This window comes from Rhinoderma darwinii, chromosome 3, assembly GCF_050947455.1.
Source record: "Rhinoderma darwinii isolate aRhiDar2 chromosome 3, aRhiDar2.hap1, whole genome shotgun sequence".
In the NCBI taxonomy this organism is placed as follows: Eukaryota; Metazoa; Chordata; class Amphibia; order Anura; family Rhinodermatidae; genus Rhinoderma; species Rhinoderma darwinii.
Window position 1 is genome coordinate 190,296,801 of NC_134689.1, and position 18,774 is coordinate 190,315,574.

The following is an 18,774-nucleotide window of genomic DNA, read 5'->3' on the forward strand; positions in this document are numbered from 1 at the left end:
TATAGCTACTTACTGTTTGTTTCAAGACTTTCACAGAGTTCTGTCTTGACTTCACCATTGGGTCTGTCATTCCCTTTTTGGATCAGCTTACTCTGCATGGTGGCAGCCGTCACAACAGCCTTGAAGCTCCTCTTTCTTTTTTGAACATTTTGTTCTGGGTGGAAAATGATAATGTAAACCTTGGGCATGTAGAGCATTCCCAGAGATACAGATGCACTTAAACTCATGGATACCGTTAGTGTTGTGGTCTGGATATACATCTGGAGCAAAAGAAAATAAACAAAAAGAAAATTAATAAATGACAGAAAAAAAGACAAATTCTGAATTTATTCTGAATTATAAATATACAGTGTTTTACTAAATTAACATTTCAGGAGACGCTACACTTACATTGAACTTAATCATCTGTAACATGTTATGTTGTGGAATTGACGAAAGCAAACAATTTCCACAAAGCAATTGTCATCATGGAGAAATGTTTTAAGCACTCTTCACATAGTGTGTTGACGTTCTGTTAGAGGTATACAGATGTAGCAATCTATATCTTGACTCTTAACACATCAAATGCACTGTGGCAAAAAAAACTTGAACTTGACTTTTTCAATAGCTTTTCAATGGCTTTAGAGATAAATTATCACGCTGCAGCAAGAGTCAAGATACGGATTTTTATATCTGTACGTTTGGACTGTAATCATGTTTTCAGTACGGGACAGTAGTTCCACGGAGAGGCAGGGACTCCTAGCGTCATACATAACTATGATGCTAGGAGCCCGGCTCCCTGCACTGTGTTCGGTCCGGGACTTGCGGCCGAAATACGTTCCGTCCCTTACGAACCGAACATGCTCGTGTGAATCCAGCCTAAGATACAAATGTATTTGTGAAAGTCGTTAACCCCTTTTGGAGTACATTATCGAAGCCAGGGACCACTGGAGGATCCTCTAGTGGGCCAGGTTATCCCTGGGTGTGCATACAGTTTTTCTGTAGTTTTTGCCTCAAAAAGTGTCATTGCAAAGAATACATTGATTGCAATAGGGTGGACTGCAAATATCAATTTGTTTTCACCAAATAATATGAATCTATAATCTGTCTGCAGTAGAGTAAGTGTGAACAATGTGTTATTGCGGTGGACTTTTTCTGCTATATACTCAGTTTCTTTTCAGATGTTACAATATAATCTATTACTAATAAAAAGTGAGCAGTGGAAGGCGGAAATAATATTTTTTATTACATTATTAATGTAAAACCTGCTGATTGGTTTAGTATAGCGTGTAGATGCAGGTGTGACTAACCATGTGCTGCACAATGTGTATTTAATGAGAGACCAGAGCACGCTTTGGCCATGCCCCAGAAGAAGCTTGACAAGGCGAAAGCCAGGGTTGGGCAGGAGAGGCTTGGCGTGCAACGTGGAGATTTTAAATATTTATGAGCGCTTTTTACTTTGTTACTCTATGTATATATGGAATGAAGTACCAAAAGATTTTATGCAACACTGTAGTCTGTGCTATGTTTGTCTGCTTTTATCCTTTGCAGAACCACTTTATGTGAAGGCTGGGAGACCATGCAGTAGAAACATATAGTGTGTTCCGATACTTCATCTACCCCATCTAACCTCTGCGATATTGGGGATGGTGAGAGCCTTTTCCTGGAGACAGTGTGTTGAATTTTCGTCTAAACTACACAGTGTGTAGCCCCTTTGCATATAATCTTTATATATGGATGTTGAAAATAAAACAGTTTTTATTGTGCAAAAATAGTAAAACATAACAAACTATATCAATTTAGTATAGACAAAACCGTAATGTCCCGCAGAATTGTTAACATATTATTTATACTGCACAGGAATCGTCGTGAAAAACAATGACGAAATTGCTGCTTTTTTTCCACTCACCCCTTACGCAAAAAAATAAATAACAAAAGTTATTTAATACATTATAGGTTACCCCAAAATGGTACCCCCCAAATGCCCTTATACAGCTACATCGACAGGAAAACCAAAAAGTTATGACCTTTGGAAAGCAGGGATGAATAATAATCACTTTATAGAAAGCAATGCTGATTTTCAGTTGTTTGTTCTGGAAATGAAAGTGTTAATACATGATCTAATGAGAAGTTCTGCCTTGAAGCCTGCAGAGAAATTCTACTGCTAAGTGTAGCTTACACAATTGATTTTTTTTAAAACAAGTTATAGTTTAACAATATAATTCCCAGACTCCTTTATAAAGAAAAATAGAAAACTACTTCAAATTTTTCTATCCTTATATAACTTAAGGATAGTGGAGTTATATACTATTATTTGAAAAATTCCCCACATACTGAATAAAGTAATAACTGGATTTTTTTTTCTGCTCCCTAGAGAAAAGACATGATTATGGATTTAAAAATGTGGAATGTTAATGTAAAATAGTTACAAGGCCGCACTTATTTATGTAAATCGGTAATATTTTATCCATGTACCGATTCTTCTCTACAAGTAACTCTCCCAGTTTTACTCGCACCTGAACATATGGTGCAATCAGATTATTAGTATCCAGATGTATAACATAACTTTTCTACGATACCACACTGCTGCCCCAATAACGCTGCTGGCACAGTACCCCTATAAAAACTACCAGCCACAGTCAAATATCGTCCAGTCATAGCTCTCTACTTGTGTCTCTATGTTTGTGCAAAGTTTTGGGAATAAATTATCTACAACTGCTATTTGTATGCACTTTTATTCTGACACCCAGGGGAACCTCATGCATCTACAGGGATAAAATACAAATTCTTTGCTGTCAAGCAGAAATATCCCTGTAAACAATCTTCATCTAAATCACTTTCTTGTATGGCACAATACTTTTAGATGCCATTTTGTGGTACAAATATTTAGTACAGTAATCATATTATTTTTTTTAAATAAAACTTGGTCACTAACTTTTCCAAAAACTTTTTATAAATTAATAGTACAAGCGAATATAACAAACTTTGTAATATAAGTTATTATAGCAAAATGGCTCTCCACTTACTGTATCAGGCTCCTCCCACCCCCTAACTGTTTACTCACTCTGAATTTACTGCTAAATCCGTCTCCTCAAGACAAGATGGATTATCAGCTCACTGGAGTATGAGGTTACAGCTTCCCATAGAAGACTATAGAGAGTGGAGCAGAGTGAGAGAGTATCTGTTATATTTCACCCCAGTGCTGGTTTCACAGCTACACTGCTCATTACTTCTGTATAATGTCCTCCATGCTGCTGCAGCTTCTCTATGTGTGATAGATAAAGATAGGAGAGCAGGATTTTCCTCTTCTCTGTGTCCCTAGCTCTGTGTCCCTAGCTCAGAGAAAACGGATAATTAGAGATATAGTCTGCAGAGGGGAAAACTGGTAATACACATATGCCAGTCATGTAATAGCGGGACATATTCCTCATGTATGCACATGTGACAGCTTATTCTGAAAAGTCACCTGAAAGGCTAGGTATGCTTTAACTTAGATTTTCCATAGGAATTCTTTGTCTGCATATAATATTACTAACAAAGTATCGTGTGTTGCTAAAGAGCTTTTGACGTAATTTTAAATGCTCATATAACTAATCTCAGCAAAAGGGAAACATATCACAACATATTTTATTATTATATTATTAAACTACACCAATATAATATGCAGCAGGGAATAAATGTGACTTTACACCATAAAAATATTACTGTAGATTTTTAAAATAAATATCACAGATTTCTACCTGACCTTTTATCACATAGATATTTTATTGGTTCACTAATCTCTTTTTTCCAAAGAGAGAATTTAACTTGTGAGAGAGGAAACAAGATAATTAATTTGTAAACCCTAGAAAGGTCACAAAAGTACAAATATAATTATGGTTAACTCCATAAAGACCATATATGCTATAACCTACAGTAAGTGTCAACAATTTTATGGTCCTTCCTATAGTTAAAAAACTATGAATTCCAGTTAGTTATTCAGTTAATAGCATGCTTAAATTAAAGACAAGTTTTTACAAATTTTACACATCTCTTTTCAAGTGTACTATGTACTACAGCAGTCATTCATTCATTCATTTATGATTTCATTATTAAGGCTAAACTTGCTTTTAATTTGGTTTATCCTTTACTATATAATTAGACAAATATTTAATTATTCACTATTGTATCACTGTATATCAACCTTTTAAGTTAGCGGATTTCTCTAAAGTAAATTCGGGTTCGATTCGGTCAAACCGGCCATCAGATTCAATTTGGTTAAAATATAATCATTGCAAATGGAAAGTGCCCTGATTGGCCTGAAAAATATGACACTCTGAGGTCTTCTAGGACTGTTTCCAACCCCTTTCAAGCTCTTTAACACCAATACAGCATTAGTAATGTCAAAGTGACAGCAAGATATATGACTATGGTAAAAAGATGGTAGGCGGTGGTAAAAAAAAAACCCAGCCTGTTTAAAAACACACTGCACTGTATAAAAACACACTGCACTGTCAGATGTATTATGCTTTTTAACATTTTTGGGGGGCAGATGCCTGCTGGTGATTATATACACAGTGATATCATAAGAAGCAATGACTTTTTAAAAAGCGGTCCAAAATTATTCTCTTTTTGGGGCCGATGCCTCCCTTTTGCAGGAAGCAATGCCTTTTTACCAAGTGGGCCAAAAATTAGACCTTTTTGAGTAGCAGCAATAGGTTTGGTCTTATTTTAAAGAAAAAAAAGGGGGCAGCAGCAGAAATACAGTATGGAACATGATGGACCACACAGGAGATGTGAGGCTTTGTGAGGCTAGTAATAGTGGCAGAAAGGGTAATAGTAGCTGCAGCAGCAGCCCATATGGCGCATGATGGACAATGCATGAGATATGAGGCTGTGTAGGGCTAGTAGTAGTGGCAGCAAGGGTAGTAGTAGCTGCAGCAGTAGTAGAGTATGGAACATAATGAACAGGCAGACAGCAGCAGTGATATCATTGTGCCGGTGATAAAAAATTCAGTCCCCATTGTCAGCAATGACGGATCTATTCATTAGCATCAGGCAGTGCGTATCTGTTTTCTGATGTTAGTCTGTTTGGTGTGGCAGAGCAAATCACTGTTCCATCATGTTTAGCAAACTATATTGGCTGCTGCTGGTGCTGCTGCTTTTGCTACTTATTGTAGCGATAGCGCTGGCAGGGGTGGTGGTGTGCCGACTCAGCGGGGAGCGAAGAGGGGCCTCCTGGTCAGACATGCAAGCGGTAGGTTTCTGCTCGCCGAAGGCTGAGACAAACTGGGTACAGATTGTATCCTGTAATATGCCAATTTTGCCTCTCAGAAGCAGGAAAAAATGCCACCATTTTGCTTTTATAGCGAGGGTTTAAAATCATGGTTATCCATATTCATCCCTTGGCTTGATGCTAATGATTTCAGCAGGTAAGCAACCTAGCAGGCAGCTTGCCATGCTCACCAGTGTGTTTGTGAACCCAGTTGTTTTGTCCTTCACCTCACACTGCAATGTTTGGTCTCGGCCAGTGTCATCCCCATCATCATCATCATCATTATCATGTCTACCTCAATGAGTGTGAGCCTCGTCCCTTAGCTTTTACCGCTCCTGCACTTGACATCATCCATTCCGATCCCTAATAGTCAGAAGGCGTCGAGCAAGATGTGTAAGCTGTTCTTGCTCCTTTCCTTGTTGCATCAGTAATAGCGTTTACTCCAATATAAATATCAGGGGAATAACATCATTGATGCCGCTAATTTCCCTACTAATAAATATGGTGCAATCTTTGAAGGGCCTGAGTAGGCGACACGCCTGATGAGCTTCCCCTGCCTGAGCTCAAAAAACCACATACTCCCTGTGTTGGTGGTCTGGTATATGATGTAATCATTTACCGCTTTATGTTGCTCATACAGACAGTCCAGCAAGTTGGAAAGTTGCAGATCAAGTTTGTGTAAAGGCAGACCATTCTGTCACTGCAAGTCTAGGGATTTGTTCCTAGCCGCATAAGAATGGCTAAAATGTGCAGACGCTCTTCTTGACATGATCAGCACCTTCTGCAAGCCACAGTACATTTTTTTTTTAAATGTTGCACCTCCAAATTTATGATGTGCATCATGCATGAGCATGTGTTAAATTCACCAAATGCAGTGCAACCACAATGTTCCTGCTATTGTCCCTGAGTACGTTGCCCAGTTGTAGTTGGCGGGGCAATATCCAGCGGGAAATTTTCTGCTCAATGGACAACAGCAACTGACCCACTGTGTGGCTTCTCTCGCACAGGCTCATCAGCTTTAAGACAGCATGGCAGCACTTCAGCTTACACTTATGGAAGAAGGGAGGGAAAGTGGAAGCAACGCTCTACCCTGTTGCTGTTGGGGACAGGAAGATGAGCACTGAGGAGGATGTGAATGAGGTGGATAAGCGCCGGGTGTCGGAACTATACCTTCACAATCGTGAAGGTTTCACTAGCGCTTGGCCGTGCTGCGGTGATTCATCGTGGCCACTGATGCACAATACATTGATCCAGTTGGCTGTTAAAGACATGTACTTTCCCTGGCCATAATTGCTATTCCACGTGTCGATGGTGACATTCCAAGGAGTGGCCCACGTTCTCCGTCACGTGGAAGTACAAGGCATGGATGGCATTATTTGAAAAATACTAATAGATAGGTATCATCCAACGAGGCTTAGCGCACACAGTCAGTTGACGGAAGGCAGTGGAATACACTAGGAGGTAAAGCAGTGACTGCACTACAACAACTTGGCCAGGTGGGAGTTTAGTTGGCAGAAGGAGAGCCATAGTTCCTACATTTGTGCCTGAACAGCTATTGATTATTGTCTGCCTGCAGAGCGTGCATGCTGCAATGGTTTTGTCATTCGCGGGCAACTGGTGATTGCAAAAATGACGCGAGTGTTGTTCTAGTCAACATAAGTCTCACAGGACACGCTATTGGCTAGGGGATTCCTACGTATGTCCTGGGAGCTGCGCATGCGCGGTAGAGCCCGATAGCCCGGGATGGTTTTTCTCACCGCACCATAGCCTAATCTCGCGCATGCACCGTCGACTAGGTCCTCCATTGGTCGTAAGTGCATCACCTGAACATTTTAGTGTATTATTTAAACTGGGCTTGAACACATTTCTAGCACCCCCTGAAAAAGTTGTATATGCGAAACGCATGTCGGGGCGCTTCTGTCCTTCTGGGTAACTTGAATACATCTGACACTAATGGGTAAGTCATGCCAGGTCATACGCTTTTGTTTGTAATTCCATTTAGAAACATATTTGCATTCACTTGGACATTTGTTCTGATATGTCCATTAGTGTAATGGTTCATGACTATCTCTTAGATGGTATCACCCTCTAGCCTGTACTTACTGTCTACCTCTTCTGCTTTCGCATGGTTCGTTAAGCTCTATGTAACAGCATTGATTCCTCTGTTTATTCAGACTTGGCACTACCTGTCCTTTATTATTAATACGATGCACTTTTTACTTTGCATGTATGCATTAATTATTGTGCTATTGCTGTGGTATTAATCCATATACCTATGTGACCCTTATACAGTCCAATCTCGTTCTTGGATCCTCTGTATATTTTATATCCCCTCATTGTTTAAAATTTTGTAATAAAATTGATATTTTTCTAATGTTCTATTATAAATAGTGTCTGACTCCTGTTTCTAAGTTTTAAGAGTGTTGCTCTAGGTCTGACAGCTTTTGAGTCTACACCAACAGCAACAGCTTCATCCCCTGCTTCAGAGCTGACCACAGCAGAAGCAGGCATGCCCCTGGCAGGTTTTGATTTTTTGTCCTATACATCGGCTCCAGTCTTCCTCGCTGCCAGCACACTCGTCCTCTAATGTTATAACGGTCCATTTTCTAGGTTCTTTCCAACACACAATCATCATCATCATAATCCTCGCCACTTTTTTCAGACTGTGATATCTTCGGCTCCTTGCCCCTTCATGATTCCCACCTCTATATTTGCTCTGAGTGCCACTACCACCACGGCTACCAGTGCCCCTATCACCACCACCATCATGGCTACAAGTGCCACTACTACCACCACAGACACAGCTATGCATGTTCTCCACCACGCCTGATACTACTCCTCAATGCAGTCTAAATGCTGACTTTTCTCAAATTAACTGAAAAACAGGAGGAGTGTCAGAGGTAACATCATCCTGCTGTGACTGATGGTGCCGACAGTGCTGTTTCTGATGATACTTGCACTAGAGCCACCCACATTTTAATAGAATTGAATAGAACACATTGTTCATCCATAATGGGAAATTATTGTGTTACAGCGACACATAAAAAGAACATACAAACAACAATACACTTAAAAACTTAAATGTATAAGCATACAAAGGCAATAAATTACCAGTGAAAAATAAATAACCTATGGCGGATCACTAACACAGTCTATCTCCACATCATTAACAGATTCTACTTCCATTTCCCCTTGCCGGTGAGTTATTGTAAAGACCTATAGCAGTTGGCAGAAAAGAATGCCTATAGAACTCCTTCATGGATCGCAACTGAACAAATCTGTAGCTAATGGTACAATCTATACCTTTACCACTTAACTCAATGGATCAGAGTCATTCCCAAGTATTGCTTTGAACCTAGATAGCGTCCGTAACTCCACAACATCACTAAAAGTAGCAAATATACACCTGCCCTACTTTCTTAATTATTTTCTCCATCTTATTTGCATCTGACTTCTTAATATTGTTCCCACAGCAAATAGCTCCATAAAAAAATCATGCTACCAACCACCCACTCATAGAACATTGCTAACATCTTATTACAGACGTTAAAAGACCACAGCTTCTGTAGGAAATACAGCCCAGTCATACCTTTTCTATACACCTTATCCACATTTATTCCCCAATCGAGATTCCAATCCAGATGTACACCCACATACTTATAGTTTTCGACACACTCCACATTATGACGACCAACAACCACCAGGACAAAAACCCCACTATTTTTTCCTGGAGCTATAATTATTTATTTTTTCTTTCCTGCATTCAAAATGAGACCATTTGCAACTCTCCATGTAACAAATTTTTTTACCCACTGCATATACTCAGTATCATCACCTTCCCTTACACATCCCATAACAACAGTGTCATCGGAAAATTTCTGAAGATGACAAGTTTCATTCTGATACTAGAAGTCAGAGGTGTAAAGGGTAAACAAAAATGGAGACAGGACAGTGCCCTGTGGCGCCCCTATGTTGCTCAACAAGATATCAGACACACCGTCTCCCATTTACACTAACTTTGGCCTCTCCATCAAATAATCCATCATCCAATTTATACTTGGCACCCCAATGTTTATCCTCATCATCTTGTCCTGCAACAACATTGGGTGTATGGTGTTGAATGCACTAGAGAAAGCCAAAAACATGATCTGCAAGACGTTGCCACTCCGATCAAGACAAGAATATGATTTCTGTGGCAGATAAATTACTGCATCTTCAACTCATATACCCCTCTGGAATCCGAATTGTAAATGATCTCAATAACCATCAACCAGAGACTTGGCGGAAGACGTGGCTCTTACATTACACTGTCCATTGTTACTCTGTCTTTCACCAGACATTATATTTTAAATGAGGCACCACAAGGCCTATAGTTACAAAGAAAAAAATTCAGGTCACACAGTTTATATACTAAAAGTACACTGTATTGTGGCTTGCGGATGCTGTTTTTGTTGGCTAAGTTTGTAATTAAATTATTGGAAATCTAACTATCCCTTCCCATTAGTATGGAATGCACTCACTGACACTAATCCACTATCTATCTGTATTCTGTGTATTCCTATCTCTCACTCTCTGTCTGATGTCCTGCCTCTGCTATCTGTATTCCATTAAGCAGCAGCAATTCCTGGTTGGGCTGTTTATAGTAGATATGACTCATATGATTGTCATCCACTGTCATCAGTGACTCACAATCTATACCCTTCATGATTGGCTGTGCTAGAGGGAGGGATGCCAGTAAGACATTATGGGGAAGCCGGGCCGCCGCCTGAGGCCATGTGATACTTCTTCTCTGTCTTATTGTCTTCTTCTGATCTGTAAAATGGCGGGCGCCCTTTTGAGCAATTTGTGTGAAACAAATCCCAAAAGTTTTGGATTCGCTAAAATCCGAAACTTTAGAGAAATTTGTAACAAATTTGTTTCATGTAAAAACTTAACAATTTTCTTATCTCTGGCTCAAATGTGTCCACTACTTGGCCATCACTGTAATATCTGTTGCCATTAAGTGCATAAAGCCAAGCATACAGCAATGCGATATCCATAGAGTGAAGTTAGTAGAAGGTAAAAAAATAACTCAGCTACATAGCAGTAGGTTGCACATATTCAAAGAATGGAAGCATTGAGTGCTAAAAATCATGTGTCCTTAGATGACCATGATAAGTGTTGGCTGTAGGCTGAGTTCTACTGAAGGGACATCTTACAATGGTAGTACAATAATACATATGGCTAAACAGTTTGAGCACATAAAATGCTCAGACTTTGTAATATACATTGGGTTTCATACGCAAGTCTTAATATAAAGACAGATGGAGTAAGATGCCCCTAATTTAATTAGAGGCTCACGACATTTATTAAATTTGAAGCATCTCTGGCTATCTATGTGCCTGAAAGGGAAATCTACGCCAGATACAAACTGGCGTAGATCTCCGCTATAATTGATGCGAGTTTCTGGCATAAATTATAGTAAATTTGTCGGGACACGGCAGGTTATGCCCCCTTTTTTAAAAAATGGTTTGGGAGGTGTAAAAATGCATTAAAAGTCACAAAGTTTACTCAAATTGCGACTTTCAATGGATTTTTGAATTTCTACACCAGAAAACTGGCAAAGAAAAGTTAATAAATTCCTCTCAGTATGTTAAACTTCTGCTACTGAACAAACAATTGGGGGGGGACTCTGACTTTCTGAAGTTGCATCTGTGTGTTCTTAAAGGAACAGTGTCATCACAAATTATTTTTTTATATGTTAAAGATGTTAGTGCTTTATTAAAAACGTTTATATTTATTTGTGTGTTTGTGTTTTACTTTTTCTTATTTTTACACTTTTTCTTCCCTATGGGGGCTGCCATTTTTTGTTCCATTTCTGTATGTGTCGATTAACGACACATACAGACATGGAATACGGCAGCCACAGTCCCATAGGGACTGCGAACGGCTCCTGTCCCATTCACTTGTGTGTACGGCGTCTGTGTGGGAACTGCGCATGCGCCGCTCCCACACAGTCCAATTTGAAATTGGCGCCGTCCGGCGCCATTTTCCTGTGGACCGGAAGTCGCGGCCGGACAGTAATATTACTACTTCCGGTCGCGGCTTCCGGACTTGTGCACTTGGACCAGCGGCAGCAGACGGAGCGGACGGGCCGGAGGGAGCCGCGGCGGCAGGAGCAGGTAAGAGATTTCAATGTATGTTCCGTGTTTGTGTGTGTTTACTACTGTATGTAAACCTACTACACTGTGTGTTAGCTCAAAAAATGGCGACACACAGTGTAGGAGGTTACACCGTTCAAACCCCTCGTTTATCCCGGCACTAGCCAGGATAAAGGAGGGGGGGATGCTGAGAGCTCACTAGAGCGAGGGCTTTTCACCCAATTTTGCAATGCTGCAATTTTGGGAATAGCTCCATCTAGTGACCAGAAATGGGAAATATTATAAATTAGAATTAATTTATAATATTACCTGACTCGTGAAAAAAATAAAAAAAATTTGAACAATGTTTAATCAACCACACACTAAATGTTTAATTAAAAAAAAACAAAACATGTTTTTCTGGCAACACATTCCCTTTAATGACTCTGGTTGCTACCAGATTTTCATTCAAATATATACTAGCAAATTCTTAAAAAAAAATAAATGTTAAAGATGACCTCCAGTCATCACTTATTGACTGGAGAATGCAAGTTATGTTATATAAATGTGATCAATTAATGTATTACTATACCCAGGAGCCACATCGTTCTATTTCTGTACCCACTAACTTGGGGGATGCTCTTCTTCACAGGCAGGACGCGCCTAAATAACCACAGGTGCTGCCTACTCAAATACATTATGCCGCTTCCATATATTCCTAGTCACCTATAGACATCAGGAGGGTACATGGTTTTCCTGTGTCTTGTCTAGCTGGAGCACCAAAACATTCCAATATACCTGCTAAGTATACTTTATCTGTATATAGTTTACATGTGCTCTCCAATCTGTGAAAAAAATGGTCAATTAAAGATTTCCATGAGGAAAGATTTTCCAGTTATCATCTTAGTTATAATTAGTTGTATTAAAACGTGCTAAATGATTCTGAGTCATCGCATAAAACATAGCTATCTTTTTTAGTGATACAATTCTATTTCTTTACTTTGTGCTTCATCTGCACTTGAGACAGAATATATTCCTATCACAAAATAAGCTATCACATACACTTTCATAACACTCAATAGACTAAACCTAAGTATCAATCAAATGTGAAATAATCTTTAGTGTGTTCAAGCAAAATACATTTGCATGCCCTAATTTCCCTTTTCATTCTCTGCTGAGAGCACACTGTGATGACAATATATTTTTAAGTAGAATATGAGATCAAAGTTAAACCTGTTCATTTTAATAGCATGAATGTACCTTGAAATTCCAGCTAGAAAGAGATAGCACTATAGACTCGCTATTTAATACAGAAAAATGTAAGAAAATGTTTTTTTTACTTAAAAAGTTCTTGCTGTTAATTTATAAACTTTACAAATGTGGAGGAACAGCCTGCTTCATTTGCTCCTATATGTAAATTATGAGCATAGACTTCATAGACCTGGACAGACAGTGTGGATGGAAATTTCCATTACTGTGCTCTACAATAGGAATCTATCAACAGTACTTTATCTTTTCTACGAGACTATGGAACACTGAGGGGGCATCAATGGTTCCTTCATTTGTCCCACTGTATATTTATGTTACATGGAAGAAAACCTTCAGTCAAAATAAAAAACTAATTACATAAATATTACTTGCCAATATCTGAAACTTTGTGATAAATTATATTAGAAGAAAGTGGCATCTACCTCACCTCACCTTACAGCCACCTGTAGTTCGCCTTTCTCTACTTGCAGGATCTCTCTAAATGTTATAGAAGACCTGTCACCTCTACTGACATGTCTATTTTAGTAAACAAATGTTTTACCCATGTAATAACAATTTCGGAACATATTTTCTTAGGTTTCACTCACATCTGCGCCAGGGCTCCGTTTCGAAGGTTCCGACGGAAAACTCCGATGGTACGTTGGGACTGAGCCCTGACGCAGATGTGAACATAGCCTTAAAACTCTAAGTTTTTCCCTTTTCTCTTTTATCCATCCTAGAAATGTATGAATAATGAGACATATACGTAGGGTGCTACAAATTTGGGTTGTCCCTACACAGAATAACAATGTCCAATCAGTGCTAATAGAGTGAGACTGTGTAGAGACTCAACCCTTTGACAAGGGGAAATGGTAACCCCAGTTGTCAAATTATTAATACATTCCTAAGAGGATTGCCAGAGGAACGGCAAAATGCAGAATATGTTCCAGAATTGTTATTTCATGGGAAATACAAGTATTTACTAAAATAAACATGTCAGTAGAGGTGACAGATCCCTTTTTTCAGAAACGTGTTGAAATCTCACAAACTGTATATGAGACTCATGCTGTGAGAGGGGATAGGGTGAGGGATACATTTGATTGGCTCAGGGAACACTGCACAACTCTCCAGCTCCACACCACGAAGAGCCTGCCCACTCAGCAAGAATACAGAGAGAATATACACATTTACAGAAACCAGGGAAGAAAACATTTCTCGCTGCACTACATCTAATACACACATGCAGCTGCCTTAGGAGGGATTGGGAATGTTCTTTTTGAAATAACAGTTGTCCTTAAACTTAAACTCTTAAACCAGTTTTCCCTTCCCCACAACTCATACCTATACCAGGTCCCCATTTGTGGTTAGATTGGAAAGACCTGTACTTGCCCATCATGGCAAGTTTCTTTTCAGTAGTAATAGCTGGCTAAGGCATGTGTCTTATTTACCTTTCTAGCCCCCTCCATGTATAAGAAAATACTACTCTGAGCAGCATTTAAAAGAAAAAAAATTACATATTTTTTTTCACAGAGGGCAAAATGACACAAAGCCCCCTACCTGCTGTCAGTGCTACTCAGTAAATGACATACAGATGCAAGACTATTGTTTCTAACAATCTAGCAAATGAAAGGCTATGTGCCCAGTTTTTTGTCTGTTTCATAGCCCAGGACATTTACTTTAATGATTAAATGTCATGTTTCTTGCATTTGTTGTCCCCAGTTTAATAGGATTCCATCTTTCTGTAGCTGCTCAAAACTTCCAGCATGCAGCAGTTCTTGTCTACTTTTGAAAGAGTTGGTTAAAAAAAACCTGAAAATAAATTATTTTTGACAGCTAAGTTAAGTTAGTAACCTTAACAAATGCAAGGGGGCACATAACCTAAGTCAGGATTGTAGGTTTGGGGAAATTGCATAACTCTATTCAACAGCTACTTTTTTAGTTCTTGACTCTAGGGTTTCCATACATCTATCTAGTCATCTATAACCAATTAAAAGAAAGCCACATTGGTGATCAGCTGGTCAACGTGAGACTGTCTCCTGAAAACCCTGTCAATCTGCAGATATAGCCAGGTGAATTTGTGGCTGGCAGGAAAGATGTAGTATTACATGGCACCAATTCAAATGAATAAGCGACCATGTAATACATTTCTGGGTCAATTCCCTGAATGAGCAGCTCTTTCTTAACCCCTTAAGGACGCAGCCTAGTTTGGGCCTTAAGGCTCAGAGCCCATTTTTCAAATCTGACATATTTCACTTTATGTGGTAATAACGTCGGAATGCTTAAACCTATCCAAGCGATTCTGAGATTGTTTTCTCGTGACACTTTGGGCTTCATGTTCGTGGTAAAATTTGGTCGATATATTCAGTCTTTATTTGTGAAAAATTGCAAAATGTAGAGAAAATTTACAAAAAATAGCATTTTTCAGAATTTAAATGCATCTGCTTGAAAAACAGACGGTTATACCACCCAAAATAGTTACTAGTTCACATTTCCCATATGTCTACTTAAGATTGGCATCGTTTTTTGAACATTATTTTATTTTTCTTGGACGTTGCAAGGCTTAGAACATAAACAGCAATTTCTCATATTCTTAAGAAAATTTCAAAAGCCTTTTTTTGAAGGTACCGGTTCAGTTCTGAAGTGGATTTGAGGGGCCTATGTATTAGAAACCCCCATAAAACACCCCATTTTAAAAACTAGACCCCTCAAAGTATTCAAAACAGCATATAGAAAGTTTTTTAACCCTTCAGGCATTTCACAGGAATTAAAGCAAAGTGGAAATGAAATTTGCAAATTTCATTTTTTCTGCTGAATTTCAAATTTATTAATTTTTTTTCTGTAACACAGAAGGTTTTACCAGAGAAATACTACTAAATATGTATTGTCCAAATTCTGCAGTTTTTATAAATGTCCCACATGTGGCCCTAGTGCGCTCGTGGACTAAAACACAAGCCCTAGAAGCAAAGAAGCACCTAGTGCATTTTAAGGCCTCTTTTTTATTAGAATATATTTTAGGCAGCATGCCAGGTTTGAAGAGGTGTTGAGGTATCAAAACAATGGAAACCCACCAGAAGTGACCCCATTTTGGAAATTACACCCCTCAAGGAATTAATTTATGGTTTTTGTTATCATTTTGACCGCACAGTTTTTTCACAGCACCTATTTGAATTGGGCTGTGAAATGAAAAAAAAGATATTTTTTCCAATAAGATGTCATTTTTGATCAAAATTTCTTATTTTCACAAGGAACAACATACCCCATTTTGTTGCCCAATTTGTCCTTAGTGCGGCAATACCCCATTTGTGGTGATAAACTGCCGTTTGGGCCCATGGGAGGGCTCAGAAGGAAAGGAGCGCTATGTGTTTGTTGGAGTCCAGATTTTGCTGGATTGGTTTTCGGGTGCCATGTCGCATTTGCAGAGCCCCAGAGGTATCAAAGCAATGGAAACCCACCAGAAGTGACCCCATTTTGGAAACTACACCCCTCAAGGAATTCATTTATGGTTTTTGTTATCATTTTGACCGCACAGTTTTTTCACAGCACCTATTTGAATTGGGCTGTGAAATGAAAAAAAAGATATTTTTTCCAATAAGATGTAATTTTTGATCAAAATTTCTTATTTTCACAGGGAACAACATACCCCATTTTGTTGCCCAATTTGTCCTTAGTGCGGCAATACCCCATTTGTGGTGATAAACTGCCGTTTGGGCTCATGGAAGGGCTCAGAAGGAAAGGAGCGCTATGTGTTTGTTGGAGTCCAGATTTTGCTGGATTGGTTTTCGGGTGCCATGTCGCATTTGCAGAGCCCCAGAGGTATCAAAGCAATGGAAACCCACCAGAAGTGACCCCATTTTGGAAACTACACCCCTCAAGGAATTCATTTATGGTTTTTGTTATCATTTTGACCGCACAGTTTTTTCACAGCACCTATTTGAATTGGGCTGTGAAATGAAAAAAAAGATATTTTTTCCAATAAGATGTAATTTTTGATCAAAATTTCTTATTTTCACAGGGAACAACATACCCCATTTTGTTGCCCAATTTGTCCTTAGTGCGGCAATACCCCATTTGTGGTGATAAACTGCCGTTTGGGCCCATGGGAGGGCTCAGAAGGAAAGGAGCGCTATGTGTTTGTTGGAGTCCAGATTTTGCTGGATTGGTTTTCGGGTGCCATGTCGCATTTACAGAGCCCCAGAGGTATCAAAGCAATGGAAACCCACCAGAAGTGACCCCATTTTGGAAACTACACCCCTCAAGGAATTCATTTATGGTTTTTGTTATCATTTTGACCGCACAGTTTTTTTACAGCACCTATTTGAATTGGGCTGTGAAATGAAAAAAATGATATTTTTTCCAATAAGATGTCATTTTTGATCAAAATTTCTTATTTTCACAAGGAACAACATACCCCATTTTGTTGCCCAATTTGTCCTTAGTGCGGCAATACCCCATTTGTGGTGATAAACTGCCGTTTGGGCCCATGGGAGGGCTCAGAAGGAAAGGACCACCATTTGGCCTACTGGAGCTTTTCTGGTGCTAAGTCATGTATGCAGAAGCCCCTGAAGTACCAGTAGAGTTGAAACCCCCGAGAAGTGACCCCATTTTAAAAACTACACCTCTTAAGACATTCATCTAGAGGTGTAGTGAGCATTTTGACCCCACAGGTACTGTGTAAAAGATAATGCGCAGCAGATGGTGCAGAGTGAGATTTGCAATTTTATATATATATATATGGCATGTCAGTGTCCGATATAGTGTGCCCAGCATGCGCCACCGGAGATATACACCCCTTAAATTGTAATGTGGGTTCTCCTGGGTACGGCAATACCCTACATGTGGCTGTTATCAGCTGCCTGGGCACACAGCAGGGCTCAGAAGGGAAAGATGAGGGGGGTAAGCTGTGCGGAGTGCATCAGGGTAAATTAAAAATCAAGGGATGTATGATACATTTTAAAACAATCTTTTATACAGAGCCCTGGTTTTTCGGGACACGTGTCACATTGGTATATTGTGTTCTTCCTTATCCCCCTCTTATAGCAGACTCTGCACCTCTTTTGACTCTTTCCCTTTCCACCGGTTTGGGGAACTTCTCTTGGAAAGTGTTGCCCTGGTACGATGCGTGTGGCCTCGCTTCCAGAAGTACTGGGTGCCCCCCCTTCCTGGTCCCTAAAGATTAGATCTTGAAATTCCAGGAAAGTTCCCCTCTGGCCTGCACATCGACGTAGCACGTACGCATTGTACAAAGCCATCTGTATGATGTGCCCGGCCAGCTTCTTATACCACACCGCATGGCGCTGTAGGCCTTCAGGACTTGATTTGACAAGTCCTTCCCTCCCATGTACCTATTGTAGTCCAGGATGCAGTCTGGTTTGGGGGTGGCCTTTCCTTCATATATCCTAAACCTGTAGGTATACCCTGATGCACTCTCACAGCTTATACATCTTCACGCCATACCTTGCCCTCTTACCCGACAGGTACTGGCGGAATTGAACCCTCGCTTTAAAATGTACCAGGGACTCATCAATAGAAATACACTTCTCGGGGGTGTATGCTTGGGAAAACCGGACACTGGAACGGTCTAATAGGGGTCTCCGTTTATACAAACGGTCAAAATGGGGTCATCTCGGGGTGGGCACGACTCATTATCAGTATAATGTGAGAAGCGAAGTATTGCCTCATTTATTTATTTTTTTAGGTTCCAGTTCAGTTCTGAAGTTGCTTTGAGGGGCCCATATATTAGAAACCCCTATCAAACACCCCATTTTAGAAACTAGACCCCTCAAAGTATTCACAACAGCATGTAGAAAGTTTATGAACCCTTTAGGTGTTTCACAGAAATTTAGAGCAAAGTAGAGGTGAAATTTACTTTTTTTTTTTTGTCAGAAAATCCTATTTATACCATTTTTTTTATAACACAAAAGGATTTATCAGAGAAACGCAACTTAATACGTATTGCCCAGATTCTGCAGTTTAGAGAAATATCCCACACGTGGCCCTCGGGCCGGTAATGGACTGAAGCACCGGCCTCCGAAGCAAAAGAACACCTAGTGGATTTTGAGCCCTCTTTTTTATTAGGCACCATGTCCGGTTTGAAGAGGTCTTGTGGTGCCAAAACAGTGGAAAACCCCCAAAGGTGACCCCAATTTGGAAACTAGAGACCTTGAGGAATCCATT

At 39.7% G+C, this 18,774-nt stretch overlaps 1 protein-coding gene across 2 annotated transcripts in view; it reads right to left on the reverse strand.

The window, feature by feature from the left end:
- Positions 1-18,774, reverse strand: part of GRM8 (glutamate metabotropic receptor 8) — a 1,038,560-nt gene that overhangs the window by 18,763 nt on the left and 1,001,023 nt on the right. For both annotated transcript variants that reach the window (XM_075857175.1, XM_075857176.1), the window contains exon 10: positions 14-260. In XM_075857175.1, coding sequence (XP_075713290.1) covers positions 14-260 — 247 coding nt within the window. The remainder of the gene's footprint in view (positions 1-13; positions 261-18,774) is intronic.